Source organism: Falco punctatus, assembly GCF_963210335.1.
Source record: "Falco punctatus genome assembly, chromosome: 19".
Classification (NCBI taxonomy): Eukaryota; Metazoa; Chordata; class Aves; order Falconiformes; family Falconidae; genus Falco; species Falco punctatus.
Window position 1 is genome coordinate 502670 of NC_137599.1, and position 18220 is coordinate 520889.

Genomic DNA, 18220 nt, shown 5'->3' on the forward strand with positions numbered 1-18220 from the left:
CCAAGGCTGGGGAGGAGAAGGGACAAGGCATCGCTTGCACAAATAGCCCTTAGAAAGAAATCTCGACGTGCTCCCGGCTGACGGTGCCATCCTCCCTCTCTAGGCACCCATGGGAAGGACGGAGTTTAATGGAGGAGGAAGCAAAGTGGGGGGGAAACAGCCGAGCAGGGGACAGAGCGCAAAACACCCTCCAGGCAGGCAGGAGGGCTCGGCAGCCCGGCCACCGTGTCCCGATGGAGCGCCGAGCCATGCGGCACAGCAAGCATCTACCTCAGACGGCCCTGTCGAGAAACATCACTGTCCAGCAACCTGGAGGTGGCCTTCGGCAGAAGAATGCAATTCATGTCAGTTTGGAACAGGAAAAATTTAAAATATATATAATATATACTTTTATTATTCACCCGTTAACTCCATTATATGCCAATCATGAGCTAGTTTCAGCAGTTACATTCCCTTGATCATGTCTTTATGAGGATGCAATTAAACCAAAACAAAGGAGACCGCTGACAACAGCAGGGGAGAGGCAGCTGGCGCTGCAGGATGCAGCTGGTGAATCCAGGCAGCGGGCGGCTCTGCGGCCGGTCCAGTTCCACCTCTCCCAGCGCAGGTTTGGCTCCGGCAGAAAGGATGAGGGCAGCACCTCCGCCGAGCCCGGCTCCTCAGCAGCGCTGCGCTCTCCTGGCAAGGGCTCCCTTACTGCAACACCAGTCCGACCTGGGAGAGCCAACAAAGATGGCAGGTCACGTTGTGCCCCAGCAGCAGTGTCCTCTGCCCCTGACCTGGCTCTGGGCACACGCAGCTCGCAAGCCCTCGCTGTGCTGGCTGGGAGGGCTCAGCATCATTCCCGCAGGTTTCCCCACCAGCTCTGGGATATGTGAGAGCAGCAACAGCCCTGGGCTCACGGCCAAATGGGTGCACAGACCCTGCCCAGCTCTGATCTGGGGAGGTGACTGATGTTTGGGCTGTGACAAGCCCAGACAGTTGCAAGGCAGCCTTGACTTACAAGCCAGGGCGACTTCTAACAACTACAGATCTGGGAGAAGCTGCTTCCCGAGAGCCTGGTATCAGGACAGGTCCCTCTGACCCAGCGCTGCTGGGTGCTCTCCAGCCACTGCGTGACAGGACACACTGGTGGCTGGTCCCAGGCTGTGACCCGCTGGAGCCAGGGGCAGCCCCACCACAGGGGACAGCCGGAGAGTGGCTCCCAGCACTGGGCTCTCCAACCCACCAGCTCTCCCAGTGAGAAAACGGATTGCTGAAGCCTGGCAACCCCCCGGAGCTTTGTGAAAGACTCAGCAGCTGAGTAAGGCTGATTTAAAGTGCGTGGGCTTCTACCCAGAGACAGACCTGACTTTGCGACGTTCTTCAAAGGGAATCAAATCCCTGTTATTGCCGTTGAGGCATTAATTAGCTGTTGCGATGTAGCACAGGCAGGCTGCAGTGCTGTGCAGCCCGGCTGCTTCTGGTTCTCAAGCACCATCCCCTCCAAGGTGGCTATGGACCAGACAGGAGCTGAACCACATCTCCACACAGGGTGGAGATACAGAAGTAACAGGGTGCTGCCTAAAAATGGCCCAGGGGATGCAAGACCGGGGTCCAGAGCTGCAGCACTTGGAGCAGCTGGGTGGGGAGCAAGCTGCTGGCCGTGGGGACAAGGTGACACCCCTGTGATCCTGTGCCTTCGCTCCTCTGCACATGCTACGAGCGACTGTGCGGGCAGAGCTCATCAGCATCACGGGGTCCTACTTAACAGCGACTCAATGGCTCCCAAGCTCATCTCTCCGCTCTAGAGGGGTTGTTGTTCGTCTCGCCCCACTATGACAGACTGACACACAGGCTGCAGGGCTGCACAGTGACATCCGGGTCCTGTGTGGGCTCCCAGGGCACAGCAAACACCTCCCATGTGACTGTCGCAACCACCAGCGTCACTTCTGTCACCCTGCAGCCCCTCTGCCCATCTGCTCTCTGTACCTGGCCTCTCTCCAGAGGGAAGAGGTTGTCTGTGTAGGTGTGCATGAGGTTAAGAACTCTGAACTGGCACTAGTCCAGGAGTAAAGCGAGCCTGGGGAGACAAGCGGCGAGTGCTTTTCCCCAGGGACACACTCTGTGCGGGCACTGCAGGCTGAGCACAGAGGAGCTGTCCGTCACTGGATTCACCAATTGCTGTGTGTAACACGGCACCAGACAGCGGCTGCCCTGGGAACACCAAGGTGTATGTCACGGCAAACTCATCTCCCTGCGGGTTGCGGGGATAAGACCCCTTCCCGTAAACTGGCCAGGCTGGAGAACCCCACCACCCCAAGGCACTGACCTTCTCTGGTGCCATGCTGGGACACTTCCAATTGTACAGGTAATACTGCAGGTTCCCGTCCCCAATCCCAAACTTCAGCTTCTCCAGGAAGGTTTTGTTTTCCATGAGATCCAGTGCATTGAAGACATCGAATCCTTTCTGAACAGGCAAGACATGAAGCCGTCAGCTCCTCCTGCTTACATGCTGGGGAGTTCCTGCCATCTGTGAGCTGCCTGCCCCCTCTCCTGCCCAGCTTTGTACCCCTAGAAGGGACCGAGGGAAGAACTGAGCTGCGGTGTTCCCACCCTCAGGTCAAGTGCTGCGGACACACGGCAACATTGTTTGCTGTGAGAAATGATCAGATGCCCTGAGCTCAGCTCACCACTAGCGGGATGGTCCAGGCTACCCGTGTCCCTCTCCTGGGTGGCAGGTCCTTGAGGATCTGGGTTTGTACAACCCTGGGTACAAGCCCTGTCCCACAGGCAGCCCTCCCACAAACCCAAGAGCGCCCGGTGAGCGCCGAGCTGCCCAGTGGTGCTGCCCCGGCCCTGCCATCGCTCACCGACTTGGCGAGTATGAGAGCATCACTCATGAGGTCGATGAGAGGCGTCTTGGTGTGAACGTTGTAGAAGGAGTAAGCTGCCTTCAGGCTCTTGTGAGTTGGGTGGTTCATGATGGTGGAAGGCAGCGTGTAGAAGCTCATAAAATCTGTCACCTCCCCTGGGGCGCTCTGGAAGCCAAAAGTGACACCACTACACATCAGAACCAGGATAAAGCCCATCCAGAGCCTCAGAGGGGTTTTGCCAGGCTGAGTGATGTGTGGGCTCCCTGCAAGGAGACTTGGGGCAGCCCAGGATGGAGAGGCACCATCCTCCAGCAGCTCAAACCTCCCACCCTGGGAAAGCATCTCACCGCCCAGGGCAGCAAACTCGCCGATTTCTCCCACAGGTTGCCACACACTCTTCCAGTGGAGGCAGAAGCCCAGAAAAACACCTCCTCATCTTGCTCCTGCCCCCTCACCTCTACCACAAAGGTGTCGATGATATTCTCCTGAGGTAAGAACCAGTGCTCCACCTCTTCTCGGCTCATGATGGGCGTCAAGTGGAACTGCTTCAGGTACTCGGTCAACAGCTTGTGCACTGCAGAGATATCTCTGTGCTCCATTGGCCGCAAGCCAGGAGTCTTGGGAGTCTACAGAAAGCAGGACAAATCGTTTGCACTGCTTGCAGCGTGGCTTTTATCGCCCAAGACTCTCCAATAAGCAACGCTGAAACACCCCCTGCTTAGATCAGCCCATTTTCAGTCCCACAACCCAGCACTCTCCCCCTCAGCCCTGCTTGTCCAGCGGAAGGATGGATGCCATTGGCCATGACACCGACGGCAAAGGCCACAGAGAAGCACAGTGGGTCCCAAAGCCCCACGTGCCAGGTCAAGTCCTGCTGGAGGTGGCCTCCTACCCACTAATGACGCAAGATCTCTGCTTCTCTCCAGGTCTCTGCTCCCACTGGCACAGGGGATGGGCTGGGAGACATACCCCGTGCACTGCAAGGAACCGCCTGATGCTATTTCCAGTTGGACTTGATTTCTAATCTAGGGTTGGGATTGCACAGCAAAGCCCAGATCAAGCAGCACGGACTGGGACTGCTCCCAGGTCTGGATTTCTGTGTAAAACTCAGTAGCTACGAACCAGCATGCTGCCGGTGCCTCTGTGATAGGAGGTAGGAGACAGAAGCCACATGCTGGCCAGCACTAACGCAGTGCTCTCCAACCGAAACAAATGGCTCCGCCCGACAAAAGGGAGCCAACAGGGTCAGGGAAGGTGGAGGCAGTTTCAATACTTTGTTTGTTTTTTCTCCAATACCCAGCTGGGGAACTTCCCCAGCAGGACAACTGCAGTGACAGAACCGATCAGTTTGACTGAGGAATGAGGGACTAACCCAATTCAAGGTCACTCCCAGGCTGTTTGGACAGATGAAGGCTGTCATATCTGCGTTCTCCTTTTAGCAAGAGGATGGGATATGACTCACCATGAAACAAAAGCTCATGGGGTCCTCTAGCTGCGAGAATTTGCCCTTAAAATGCAGGTACCCAGGCAAAAATAAACAAATTGCAATGGCCTGAGAGAGTCATTTACTACATGAAACGAACCCCAGCTCTCCAGGCAGAGGACTCCACCTCGGCCAAGATGTTTGTGTCTCCAGTTCCCAGCCTTGCCCCTTGCTCAGCAAGGAGCAATGCATGAGCTCTGCCTCCGCGGCTCAGAGACCCAGCTGGCACCCACCTCGGGCAAACGGTAAAGCTTCGTGGTACGTTGCATAGTCATGTTCCTGCTCAGGTGGGAAAATTTGACCTCGATGAGTTTCCGAGGATTCAGGGACCGGTGCCAATACCTGCAGAAACACACTCACAGTGGGAGACTTGTTCTTACGCAGCAGGACAGCCACATGGGCACGAGGTTCTCGTAGCTGCCATAAGGGCAAGCGAGAACATCAGCCTGCTTGCAAAGAGGCCAGCAGCTCCCGCAGAGAAAAATAAGGGTGGCCTGAAGCACTTGTGCTGCAGAAAATTCTCCTGCCTTGTGATACATGAGCAGCTTAAGCAAAGCTACTGGACTTAATCCTGGAAGGAGGGCGTTGGGGGGGAGGAACCTGGGCTGAAATTATTCTCCTGTCCTGGGGAATCTCACATACGCCACACACCACAGAGGGGATCTTGGCAAGGGAAGGTCTGCAGACAGAAACCTCTTTGCAGAACGACTGACACTCACCTGCAAGTCCCCACAGGCTTTGGCAGCACCACTCCCGCAGTGTAAACAGCCTGAAAGATCCCCTCCAGATGAACCCGCCGCGTGATCTCGCGGATCAGAACTGGAGCCACCCGTTTGGAGCGCAGCTTTTTGTGGACGCACAGGAAGTTTATCTCTACCATCTTCTTCTCCCTTGGGAAAGAACAATGCAGAGCATGACACCGACTGTCCGGACCTGGGAGGACCAGTCCAACACCCTGGACAATTTACCCCCAGCCCCTTTCCAAGAGAAAGAGGAGACAAGCCTCGGGGAAGGCCAAGGGCCAGGTTTGGAGAACTCTCCCTTAAGCTGTTATCCAAGGTTTTCCCAGGGAAAATGGCCTCCATCCATCCCTGGAGGATTTCAGTAAGACAGAGCTCTAAGCTGACCTCACTCAGTGAGGAAAAGTCTTCATGGCTACTAACTACAAATGTCCTCACACAGAACTTCACTGCCCACCCTAAATATCCCCCACCTTCTCCTCCAAGCAGCAAAGCATCTCCAGAGCTGAACAGCACAGGTTTGGCTCTGTTGGCCGAGGAGGACAATGGAACCAGACCTCTCCAGCGCTCCCAGGAAGGCCCATGTGCCATCAAGGTGCAGGATGAGAAATGCAGCTGAGCAGCACTCACGTGTCATAGATGTGGATAGTGGCTGGAATTGCACTGATAAATCCAACCAGTTTCTTGCTGGAGACAACTCTGACTCCACAGTGCCACTGGGGCAACCAGCCTGGAGGACGCAGTGCCCTGGAGAGGAGACACACTTCAGAAGTCATGTCTCATCAAAGTTGTACCTGCTCCTGCCTCTCCACCCTGCCCTGGGATACCCTGTGTCCTTCTCCAGGCTGCCCAACAGAGCTGTGAGCTAGCAGGCAGGAGGATGAGAGGGTGACAGTAATGTGACAAGGCAGGACTGCTGGGATCCAGGGCGATTCCTGCACTCTGTGGCCAAGGCCAGTTCTCCTCAGTGACACAGGAGGAAATACATGTTCCTCGATTCATAAACACCCTGAGGAAACAGCAGCTCTGCTGCAACAGGTTTCCAAGAGTTATTGCTGGCAACATTACTTGGCAGCCACCTTCATCCTACAGCTCCAGAGCACTGAGAAGTTCCTCAGCTACCAGGATTTTTACAAACGCTTGAGGGATCAAACCAAAGAGAAAAATAATAATCTGGTTTTAGGCCTCCATATCTCGAAGAAGCTAGAGGCAGGTAGGGCTGCGTGAGGCCTCTCTCACAGTGTACCTGGGGTACCACACGCGCATGGTGACAAATGGGGAAGCGAGATTTCAGGAAGAAGAGAGACGGGATAAGCAAAGGTGGCTGCAGCACTGTCACTGGGATCAGGCTCGCCAGCATCCAACACCCTCTGCTCCGCGGTCACGGTGCCACTCACCACAGCAGGAACTCAGGAGAGTAATCGAACCGGAACATGTTGTCGTCATCCTCCACGTAGTTCTCATTCAGAAGTGTGTACAGCTCTTTCAGCTAAAGCAGGAGATCACACAGGTTAAGAAAGTTATTCAGCCATCACACGCCCCAGCTGCCACGAGACAGAACCTCGAACACTTTTTGTGTGGTCACAGCAGTGGGCACCACATAGAGCTGTGTCCCTGCTGCTGGCACGTCCCTCTGCTCCGGAATGCTGGCTCCAGGCTGCTGAACTGGTGCCGCTGCAGAGCAGGGGAAGCAGCAGGACACGGGTAAGTCCTGCTGCCCCCAGGTCATCTCCCAGGGAGGTGGGTCACAGTCTGGAAGGTTTTCCTAAGGGAAAACTGGCTCCAGGCATCTTTACATCCCCATGAAGAAACCGGGCCAACCTGGCCAACATGGGATGGGTGAGAGGTAACTGCATAGTGGGGGAAGTCGGACGCATCTAACTCCAAGCAGATGGCACGAGCACTAAGCTGGAGAGTTGCCTGGTGTTGTGAAGGACATGTTCCCATCCCCAACACCATGTGTGGAGATACCCTCCCAATATACATGTGTCAAGCTGACTGTACTCACCACACCTCTATCCCCAAGGTCTAGGGCATCCCAGGTGAAGCCCTGGGGCAAGGTGTACGGCTCCTGACGGATATTGTCTTTGTCCAGCTCAACAGGACCATGAGTGTTCACCACTTCTCCTGTAAGAGAGAGCAGGAAGCCATGAAGATGTTCTCTACTGTTTGAGGCCAAGTTTCCACAACACCTGAATCTGGTGACCAACGTGCCTCATGTTTCCCACCCCAGGCCTGTGGCACGGGCAGCCAGAGATCAGCATTTCACCCGCCTGTTTTGGGATGTGCTACACCTTTGTCGTGATACAGGGGCAAAGTGTCAAAACTCCTCCCACAGCAACAGTGGAGCCTAATGGATAGCAGAGAAGAGGTGACCCAACTGATCAGAGCTTCAGGATCACGGCCACATCCTCTAGGTCTGCATGTGATGCCTTATCTGTCCCCAGCCCCACAATCCCAGCCTCGGCCAGCACTTTCCCAACCGCTCCACCAGATGGTAGCTCTCTCCCTGCCAGCTCTGGCCCCTGCCTTTGGCAAGCATCAGGGCTCCCTCCCCACTGTGCTTCAAGAAGAGCTGCAGTGAACAAGACAACTTTTGTTGAAAAACCGCTGACTCCTAGAGCCCCTGATTCAGCCAAGAGAGGTTGGTTCAAGCACCGGCTTTCTCGGGGATGTCAACACAGCGGCATCACTTGAGTGCTGCCAAGAGAAGCAAGCCATGCTAATTAGGAATTCGCTTAAAAAGTGATCGAAAAGGTTTCCAGGCAATGGGGAGGTGAAGAAAGCCCAGAGCAAGAACTGCCCTCATCACACCCACCCAAGGCAGCTTCCAGAAATGCTCACTCCTAGCTGCCCTCTCTGTTTTGAGCAGGTGTTGAACCACTCCGAAATCCGGTCCCAAAAATCCCAAAGCACTTTTGTTACCCGACCCTAAAGAGCCTTGTGTACGTAACGCTGCGTGCCAGAGCGTGCTCCTGAGCAAGGACCACGAGAGACACTGGGACGCAACCAGTGGCTGGCAGCCAGAGCACAGCCAGAGATTTGGTGTTCGGAGGAGCAGGCTGTTTTGCTCCTCTCCTTCCCCAGAAGACATCTTCCACCCTTCCTCCAGGGTTTACCCAAGCAGAAATGGTGTTTGCCATGTCCAGGATCCTCTGAGGAAAAGGGCAAATGCAAGATCAGGCTTTGCTGTCTCACACAATCCTATGCCATCTCACTATGATTTTCCTAGCCCAAAGCCGAGACTATCAGTCCCAGCAAACAGACTTTGAGACCAAAGAAAGCCTCGGATTAGCACTGACGTCGTGAAAACGGAATCAAACAGTTTGCAGCAAGAGGGGTTGGACACAACCCCATGAAGGAAATTACTGAAGAGCAGACAAGTTGAAACCATGACAAGATCTAGAAACTATGGGCTTGGACTCATTCTCTAGTTCTCCCGAGCTCTGCAGGGATTTTGCTGGGGGATGCAGGGGCGGAGAGACTAAGCAAAGCAATCCTGGGCACCCCAGGAGCACTGCAGGTTTGCTCCAATTAATTTGAGAATGAGCACCTTCCAGCCATGCAGCTCTGCAGCATTGTGCCCCTCCTCTTCCTTTCAGATCCACTCGGCTGCCAAGAGCTCATGCCACACCAAGAAATGCCTCGTTACCGACAGCAGATCGCTTCTGACGTAGGCTGACAGTGTCAAGAACAAACCAGAGAAAGGGCTGGAGCAAGGACTAGAGCTGGGAAGCATAGCCAGGCTGTTTGCAGGGGGAGGAGGAGACAGAGATGGGATTCCCCATCTTCAGACAAGCACGGCAGCTTTGGGGTGCAGGTGCTCGCCAGGTTTGTGCCTCCCCTCTCCCATGCCAGATGCTGACACGAGCCCAGCAAACCAGCAATGTGGCAGCTTAGCACATGGACCTGCTTCCTGGAGTGGCTCCCATCACTGGCTGGCCATGTCTCCCCCCGAGTTACCTTCCCCACCAAGGACCCCTTGCTGGGAAGCTCCAGCCCCCCGAAAGGGGAGAGCTGGTTAGCTCCGTGTCCCTAGGGACTCGGTAAGAGGAAGGGTGGTAACACCGCGCATGAAACTTGGGCACAGAGGGCTGGGGACACTCAATTCAAGGGCTAAAGGCTGACATTAAGGGACGCCCAAATGCAGGAGACATCAGAACAGACGTCCAAAACAGTTCCTCATCCCTCTTGCCCCCACCAGCCACCTGCACAGCTCTCCGGAGGCAGGGCTCACTGCTCAGGCCATGATGCCAAATGGTGGACAAGCATCACTGATGCCTTTGAAGCCCAGACAGGACAGCAGTGAGGGGCTGCCCAGGGACTCACTTGCTGGCCAAAGACCAGCTTTTTCAGGCTTGTTTGAGCAGCCTGGGGACCACAAGGCTTCTCCCCACAGAGCACAAACCGGCAAGGGGCTGTACGTACCTAACTTGGGCACCGGCTGCGTGTCCCAGAACTGGTAGCTCCTCTTGGTGGCTTCCTCCATGGTTTTGGCAGGGCCCTGACCTACAGAGAAGAGCTCAATGGCTTTTTGAATCTCCTGGATCCTCTCAGCAGGTAAAGAGTTCACCTGAGGGCATAAAAGGCAGGAAAGACAAAATGAGTAAGCTGAGCCACCAGGTCTGTACTTCAGCTCCTCATTAGGAGGAGCTGATGCCTCAGGACACTGCCAGGAAGGTGCAAGTGGGCAGGAGATTCCCTTCCCAGCCTAGATCCTCTTGAAAGCCTCTACAAGATGGACAAACCCTTTTACCAGCCATCTGCCACACACCTCAACCTAGTTTCTAGGCTCTCCTGGGTCAGAGGGGATGGATAAACTGCCTTAAAATGCTTTAAGCTTCAATTAAGAGGGTGCCGTGAGCCCCAAGAGCAAACCCCCCTGCCTCACCTGGGCTAACACCCACGCAGACACCCTGGGTCAACCCACACCCAGCGCTTGGGCTTCCTGTGGTGGCTCTTCTCTCTTATTGCTCCAGCCTCCTCCATTTAAGCTGGATCCATAGCTGCAAACTGCAGCTTCCTGAGTCGTCTCTGGGCACCATGGGCTAGGACAAGGTGGAGAGACTGAGTCAAGATGAAAGAAGCTTTCCTCCTCCTCTGCCAGGCCTTGGCAGGGTGGGCAGCTCTGTGCTGAATTCACAGCCCCAGCTCCTCCTTGATTCCTGGAAAATTTAACTTGAAAAATGCAAAGCCCCAATTTAATGCTTTGCACAATCAGAAAGACAACATATTAGAAATATTTGGATAGGAACTGGGCATCAGACAGAAAGCAACCTCTGTTGATGTGCAGATCTCTGTGTGTCCCCCACCTCAGGACCAGAAGGGATGAGAGGGCTGGGAGGATGCCACCCTGGCAGGGACAAACTCTACCCATCCCAAGCGCCTTCCTGAAGCACTGGCTACTTGACAGGATCAGGCAAAGCCAAGAGGGGTGATACAGACCCTGCTCTGACCTGGCTGCTGCTCTTACAATAACCAAGCAAAAAATCAACAACATCAGATGTTGCCCAAGCAGAACGTGTTCATTGTGCTGGCTGTGGGCAGGAGAGGAAGCTGGCAGGTGGCAGCATGGCGATTCCCTGCCTGCGAGGAGGCAGCTGGTGTCTGGAAAGAATAATGAGGAGGCGCCAGCCTGACCCTTTCACACCAGGGCTGGAACTGGCTGGGATATCCAGCCAAGGACCACATTCGGCCTGGAGCGCTCTGCAAACACCTTCCGCAGCAACGGGAATTCCCACGCACAGAGCCAGGCTGGGAAGTTACTCTAAACCTTAAGTTTTTTGAGCAACCAAGTGCCTAAAAGCAGGACTGGGAGACTCCTTCCTTGTCCTAAGCTACATCGGAGGGGTTCAGGATGGGACTGGCTGTTGTGCGGGGCTGTGACTCCAGGAAGCGGTTGGTCACCTTCACCGGCTGGTCCTGAGCCTGGTCAGGCTGATCTCCTTTCTCTTTCTTCCGTTTAGGTTTCTTTTTCTTCTTTTTGGCTCCGCTGTCATTTGCTGGACTCAAGCCGCTAGAGAACAAAAGAAACATCATTGGAGTCCTGGGGTTTTCTTTTGGAGAACATTTATAGGGTTTCTGAAGCTCTCTGAAGAAAATACAAGCTCCCTGCTCTGAGTCCAAGTCTTGAGGAGGGGGAATACTCAGCGCACAGAGGGTACAGCCATGTGCCCTGGCCCCGGCCCCCTTCCCAGCAGTGAGCTCCGTGCAAGCTCCCAAACAGTGACCAGCATCAACACCTCCCACCCTGCAGATGACCGCATCTTTGCGGTCACATCATCCGGCTCAGCCACACGTGCCCTGTGAATGGCAGAGATGCCCAGCTTAGGCTTTCTCCTCCTCTCTGAGCCCAAGGATGGATGTGGGAGCAGCGAACGCTGGTCCTGCTCTGAGATGAGGCACCACAGCAGGTCCAGGCACCACAAAGGGGTCAGTGGCCAAGGACACCGCGTCAAAAAGTCACTTCACCTGCAGAGGGGACGATCTAAGGAGACAGGTGGCTGTTATATTGGAAAATTACTATATTGCTATGCTGGAACTGGAAAACTGAGACCAAGAAGCAAATCTCTTTGGGTGCACAGGACGGGAAGCAGCTGTGCCAGGGCACTGGTCCTCCCTCCAGGGATGCGGGGCAGCCCCAGACATCCAGATGATGATCACACCAAAGCAGACACAGGCAGGAAACCCTGCACCAAGCCCAGCCCTGCTGATGGGCAAGGCTGGCAGCATCCCGATGCCAAAAGCAGGAGAGATGCCTGCTCGTGGCATGGTGTAAGTGATCTCACCTCTGTGTGAGATACCCTGATGCAGGACAGGCGACTTTACTTCTGCAGAGCTGGGGCACCCCAAGTCAGGAGCTTCCCTGCCAATGGTCCCCACAAGGTTATAGCCTCCGAGATGGTCACGGCTCAGGTGAAAATTCAACCCTAGAGATGGCTGGGAGTGGGACCAAGTGGAGGGATGAGGGGGAAGAGGGAGGGACACCAGGCCAGGGGCGCTTTGCCAGCTGGCAACATGCACCAGGGGTCTTCTGAAAAGCCAGCCAGGGGGACGGCGGGCACACCAGCAGCATCACTCAGCTCTGTCCTGTCCCCACCAGTGCTGCCACATTTGTTCTGCAGTAAAACTGCAGCACATTCCCTCTTCTGTTTTCACTGAGGACAATAACCTGCATCTGGCTCAACGGGGAGACGCCAGAGCAGAGCAAGGAAAGCCATGGAAAATCCCAGGTGGGAGCTGCTCTTTGCATCAAGTGGCACATCCACAGCACCTACAACGGCAAAGCCCACCACCAGCAGTCACCGAAACTGGTAAGAGCTCTGTGGGACTGAATCCACCACAGGGACCCCCTGCCAGCGGGATGCTGTGGAACATGTCCCTGCCCTCCTGTGCCCAGGGACCTTGTCCTCTTTCCCCAAATCTCAGCTTGGGGATCCAAGCCAGTATATATTTTACTCTACAATACAGAGGTGTCTCCTTCCTTGCATCCCCAAAATGATTGCCATTTTCACAGCAGGGACAACTGCACAGCTCCGAGCTGCCCACAGGCAGGCAGTGAACCAAACGCACCAGCCGGCCTGGAAATCATCCCCGAGCACCACTTGCTCCCGGACCACCTTAATGTCTTTACCAGACACAAGATAGTGGTGAAGAGGGTGGAGCAGGGAAAGCAAAGAAGAAACATGCTGGAAAATGCTGGAGCAGCATCTGACTATTTATTTCAGCAAGGCTAGGACAAGGAGAGACCCAGGAGGGGAATAAGGTTTAAAAAAAACTAAAAAATCCCTGGGCTGAGCAGCAAGTGAGTTTTGAAACCAGGGAAAAGTGGACAGTGAAATGTTTTTTTAAGGGGTGAAGCTGGGAGGGCTGGGTGTGGAGATGCCCATGGACAACGAGTCTGCCGATGCTCACGGTGCAGAAACCTGTCATGATGGGCAGCCATCGCCTTGCAGAGCAGAGACATCTGGTTTGCAGGACAGGGAGCAGCTGAGCTGGGGAAGGCTTTACTCTGGACAAAACCTGAACAGCAGTGGAGACTCTCCAGGCAACATTTGCTGGGGAAAAAAAAAGATTCCCATATATTGGCACAATCCCATGTGAAACACTGGGAAACAGCTTACCAACACGGAGAACGAGCAGCTGTGCAGGGCGAGCTGCTCCACAAAAGGGAGCTGGATGAGAAGCCCCCCTTCTTCTCCAGAAGCACATTAAGCACTTGCAGTGGAACAGAGAGAGGAGCAGCTGTGAAGCCGCAGCTCTGTGGGGATCAGCATCCCGCAGCGCTGCTGAGCTGTCCCTGGGGATGACACCTCACCTTTCCTCCCACCGCCGGGAAAGGGTTACCTCCACCCAGGAGGACACAAGCTCTGACATGACAACAAAAGTAATTACAGCAAATCGGTGCTGACACCACTATTGATTTTGGTGACAAATGCATGATTATTATTTTTTTTAAACTCCTCCATAGAAGCACGGGCGAGACCTGGCAGATCCCCAACCACCCATGTTGGCCACACCAAGGTCCTGTGATGAGCCAAACCATCTACTGCAGAGCTGCATCAAGCACATCCAACTGATTTCTTACCAATTTTAACACCACAAACTGACAGCACAAGGCGGGTTGCAAGCACATCTGAGGACAGACGTTGGAAGTCACCCCTTCCGAAGGGGATGGACATTTTTTCCCAGGTCACCTCCATGTCAGGATGCTGCAGGTGTCAGATGCAACAAACAAAATCCTCCCAGCCCCTGTGTATTCAGTTGGCATCGCTTTGCTTCATAAATCAGAGCTGCAGACTACCAGCTTGCCACTAATGAGTTCAGCCCAACCAATATTGCTTCACTCCCGCACTGGGCTCACAGGTAAAAGCGCTGAGAACATTTCTCCCTGACTTATGAGCAAAGCTGTCGTGACCTGGAAGAAATTAGGGTGGAATAAGGTGGGACGAGGTTTTGCACCCTCAGGTGCTGTGGTACGGGGAAGGGCCCTGCTCCAGCTGGGAGATGAAAACCAACCTGGCAGAGGAGTCACCAGCGTGTGGGAAAATGCTGGAAAACCCAAAGGTCCAACTTGCTACACCTGAGGAAGGAACAATTAAAGGTATTTTCTATTTTAAAGTCCATTTAGGAAAGCAAGTGTCGCCTTCTTTACACTCCAGTGTAGCTGCAGCCACTCAACGCTCCCCAAATTAAAGGCAACATCCCACTGGTGTTCTGGGACAAGCCACCACCACCATCCAAAATCCTAGCTACCGCAGCTGGTGCGAGCCATGAAGCTGATCGAGCTGAAGCCAGTTTCACCTCCCAGGAAGGGTTAACTGCCAGGCCAGCTCCTGTCCAACAGCCCACACGGCCTTCCCAGCTGCACTTACAGCTTTTTTCCTCCAGTATCTCCTTTCCAGCCAGAGCTGCCCTCAGAGATAAAGCCAGTGAAGAAGGGTGCGTTGGCTGCACTATGCAAAGCACCTTCCATTTACCCATGGGACCACAACGGTCCATTTTCTGACCTAGGAAAACACTTTTTCCTTCTCCCAGGAAAGGCATCACCGCTGTCATGGCCACTACCTATTGCTGCAGCACCCTGTTCCCTGCAGCACCCTATTCCCTGCTACCAGATGGCACCTTGAGTTTGAGGGAAAGGAGCTGGTGCTAGCCACTGCACAGAAAATAATACCCAGAACCTGAACAATCTTGAAAATAAGACTTTTGGAAGCACCTAAACAAACTGGCTGGGCTTGTTTGAGGCAAGACCCACTCGGACTGACTGTCCTCTGCCAGCTGAGCCCCTCTGGAGGCTGGCAAACAACAGACACATCCAGTAACAAACTGGTGCTCAGCACCCATTTATCTATCACTTGGATCCGTGCATGCTCCTGCTGTATGCCCAGACCTGAAAGCTTTATTTTTGCAAGGTGAGGGAGGAAAGCACAAGGAAGAACAGCTCTGGCTGTGGCTGGCTCCCTGCCGCTCCCTCAGCCCAGCAGGAACCTCTGGGTTGGTGTGGGGGGATTTTGATAGCAGGGGCAGGGTGTTATTTTCCATAACATACGATGCAACAATCAAAAAGCGTATTTCATTAATTGAAATGCCACGCTTGGGCTCACAGTCTCACAACTAAGGCAGCAAAGGGTACTGAACACTGCAGCTTCTTCCTCAAAAACTAAATTGGAAACACAGGTTTGAACAAGGGTTTGTGTGGTCTGCAACTCTTCCACCACACAGTCTTGCTTCCTAGTCTGAAAGTCAGATAAGAAAGAGTAGATCCCCACTCCGTATTTAGATGCTAGAAAATCCTTCTGCCAAACCTGGAGCTAAGCAGGTGCGATACTTGGGCTGTAATCTCATTAGGGGCCAGAGCCGGGTGAGAGGCTCTCCAGACAGCAGAGCACAGGTCCCAAGGCAGAGCATGGCATTACTGTGCTCCATATCACACCTAAAACTAAATTCTGCACATTAGAGCACGGCAGTTATCCCAGGAACATCTTCTCGTGGTGTAAATGCAGGCAGGGGTTGCCAAACCTGGCAGGTGCCCCTCCAAGAAAAGCCCCTTTGCCCCCTCTCAATCCTATCCAGCAACAATTCAGTTCATGCCACAGGACCCTCCCTCAAGTCTTCCCACCTGAAACCACTCCCCTGGGTGGTTTTGCCAAAACCGGACCCATTCATGGGGCTGGGACACCTGAATCCTTGGTCTCACCGCTGCCGCTTGCTGCCTGTGAACTGACAAATCCCACCAGGCTGGCACCAGCTCTGGGGAACAGAGCCCGTGCCCGTGTCTCTGCCTTTTCAGTGTCATTTATCTACAATGGGAATAAACCCCTCACAAACACTGGAGATACGACAGAAGCCCTCTCCGCACAAAGGAAAGCGTGATGAATATGAAAATGGGATTTTTTTTTCTTTGGGAAATCAACTTGGATGGCTGCAGCAGAGAGCGGTGCAGTCACTTCCCAGTGCTGATACAAGACCGAGGCGGAGGAAACTCAATTAGTCTTTCCTGTCCTTAAAAGGAAAGGAAGTATTGCTTTCACTAAGTAGTATTTTTTGTGTTTTAAATCTCAGAGCCAAGATCCAGTGACTCTCAACACTTAACTGGGCAGAGGCAGGACTCCAAGCATCGCTCTGCAAACCCTGGCAGCTCAAGGCACTTCCTCTGCTCCATTTTTGGGGACAGCATTCTGCTGGAGTGAACAGAAACACTTCCACACCCCAGCACAACATGACACTACCAAATCAACAGAACCCATGTGCATCAAGAAGGAAAACCAACAGCCTTCCTACCACTTGGTTTTTTCTCTCCTAGGTGGATCCCCCATTAGGTTTTGGAAAAGACAGAGAGCTCCAGCACCTCCCTGGTTTGGACTCCTTATCGCTGCACCCATCAGCCATGCTTTTCAGGTTATTTCCCGAGCGATTCAAACTCTCTAAGTATATTTGTTAGCGGTATTTCCCCAGCTAGCTTGTTGCACTTCGACTCTCGCCCTAGTCAGGGCAGGTAACAGCATTTTAACTCCTCAGTGTTGCAGGAGGTGCAATGCCCATGCTAGGATACGAAGAGGACTCAAGAACACACCTTTTCCTGGCAAAGGGCAGGCTGAGCCACTGGGCTGGGAAATAACGGTGATTAAGCACCGCGTCTCCCCTCTGCTTGGCTCTGCTTTCCACAAATCTAATCACGTCAGAGGGGAAAAAAAGAAAAATCTCCCCAAGCACGGCTAAACCTATTAAACTGAGACATGGTGCCACACCCGGGAGGCAAATAAAATATAAACGGGCATCTGTGCTGTCATAGAAAAAGCCTCTGTGATATTTCTTGTGTGACCTTTTATTCACTTTGGCTACTGGACAAGCAGGATTGCCTACGGAAAGCTGCTGGCGGAGGGAGAAGAGCTCTTCAAGCCAACAGTCTCTACATCACAGAGCTGGGAAAGCTGCTGCCGGGGCACTGGCTGAGCAGGAGGAGGAGCCTGGTGAGGTTTAGGTGCATGAAGCACGAGGCAAAAAACCTCTGGAAGCACATGATGTGGCATAAGCCACACGTCGACATGCACTGCTACACGCAAAGCTGGCAGGAATGAGGATGCACCTCTCCTGCAACCCACAGGCATGGCAAGGCAGCTCTGTGCCTTATTAATTAAGGCCCTGAGTAACACAGGTACCACGTTAGGTATTTTAGATCCTTCCTACCTAGAAAAGGACCCGCCTCACCGCGTGCGCTTGCTCCCAGCCTAAATGCTGCTGTTTCACCATTGCATACCTCTGGAGGCCACGCTCCTCGAACCATGAGAGCTGTGCGAACCCCTGGGCTGTGTTCAGGATAACGATGGGATGGGTGTGCAAAAGCCTGGGCTTCCTCCAGGGCTGGGGGCAGCCATGCGAGCCCACAGGCTCTGTGGAGCGCGATAACGCACCCAACCGTGCCACCATCCTGGGTGCCATGGCAGGGCTGGGGATGCCAGCAGAGGGACAGGGCTTGCGCTGGAGGATGGGGGGAATGTGAGGAGACACGCCCTAATGCAAGGACAAAGAGCTGCGAATTGGGCTCATTTCTCAAAAAAAAAGGCACTCGCGGCCCCTTTCTGGCTGCCCCGCAGAGACCGCGCAGGAAATTACCCATCCACGCCACGGACGGGCCCGACCCTGCTTAGCTTCAGGACACGCTCCCACAACAGGCGTGAATGGGCTCCAGCGGACCCGCCCCCCCCGCTAGACTGACGGGCAGATTAACCAATCGCAGCGCGGAATGCTGCCTAGCGGCCAATCAGCGTGCCCGCTGGGCGGGGCACCGCTCACTTCCCGGCCGCTGCCCTCCTCAATGGGCCTGGCCGCCGCCGCGCGGGCGGCCCCGGCCGCCGCTCACCCTCGGTTGGAGCCGTGCTCCGCCTCGTTTTCGCAGTCACTGCAGTGCTCGTGGTCGTTCTCTTCCGCCGGCGGCCGCGAAGGCCTCGCCGGGGGCCGCCTCACTGCTGTCTCACTGTCGTCCGCCATCTTGAAACTGGACCTCGGCGCCTGTCGCACCCCCGCAACAAAGAGCGCCGCGATTGGGCGGCGGGCCGCGGGGCATGCCGGGACCGGTAGTCTGCGCGGGCATGCGGGAGCCGGGCTGCGCCGGAGCCGGGACTACAGCTCCGGGCGGCCCG

At 54.5% G+C, this 18220-nt stretch overlaps 1 protein-coding gene across 1 annotated transcript; it reads right to left on the reverse strand.

Moving 5' to 3' along the window:
• Nucleotides 1-365: 365 nt before the first annotated feature.
• On the reverse strand, nucleotides 366-18076 carry NMT1 (N-myristoyltransferase 1). Its single transcript, XM_080369967.1, has 12 exons — nucleotides 17941-18076; nucleotides 10986-11094; nucleotides 9507-9651; nucleotides 7087-7205; nucleotides 6476-6567; nucleotides 5709-5825; nucleotides 5058-5228; nucleotides 4572-4680; nucleotides 3311-3481; nucleotides 2853-3020; nucleotides 2312-2449; nucleotides 366-714 (listed from the first exon to the last, which is right to left on the reverse strand). Exons 1-12 carry the CDS (start codon nucleotides 18066-18068, stop codon nucleotides 694-696), a joined length of 1488 nt encoding a protein of 495 aa, XP_080226093.1. The 5' UTR covers nucleotides 18069-18076; the 3' UTR covers nucleotides 366-693.
• Nucleotides 18077-18220: the final 144 nt, after the last annotated feature.

What these genes read in the sequence shown, in the direction of transcription:
- NMT1 (XM_080369967.1), bottom strand. Translation starts at nt 18,068, where the DNA reads ATGGCGGACGACAGTGAGACAGCAGTGAGGCGGCCCCCGGCGAGGCCT. An exon ending in ACCTTGGGGATAGAGGTGTG is followed by an intron (nt 6,568 to 7,086) that starts GTGAGTACAGTC and finishes CTCCTGCTTTAG; the next exon opens with CTGAAAGAGCTGTACACACT. An exon ending in CTCTCATACTCGCCAAGTCG is followed by an intron (nt 2,450 to 2,852) that starts GTGAGCGATGGC and finishes TTGCCTGTTCAG; the next exon opens with AAAGGATTCGATGTCTTCAA.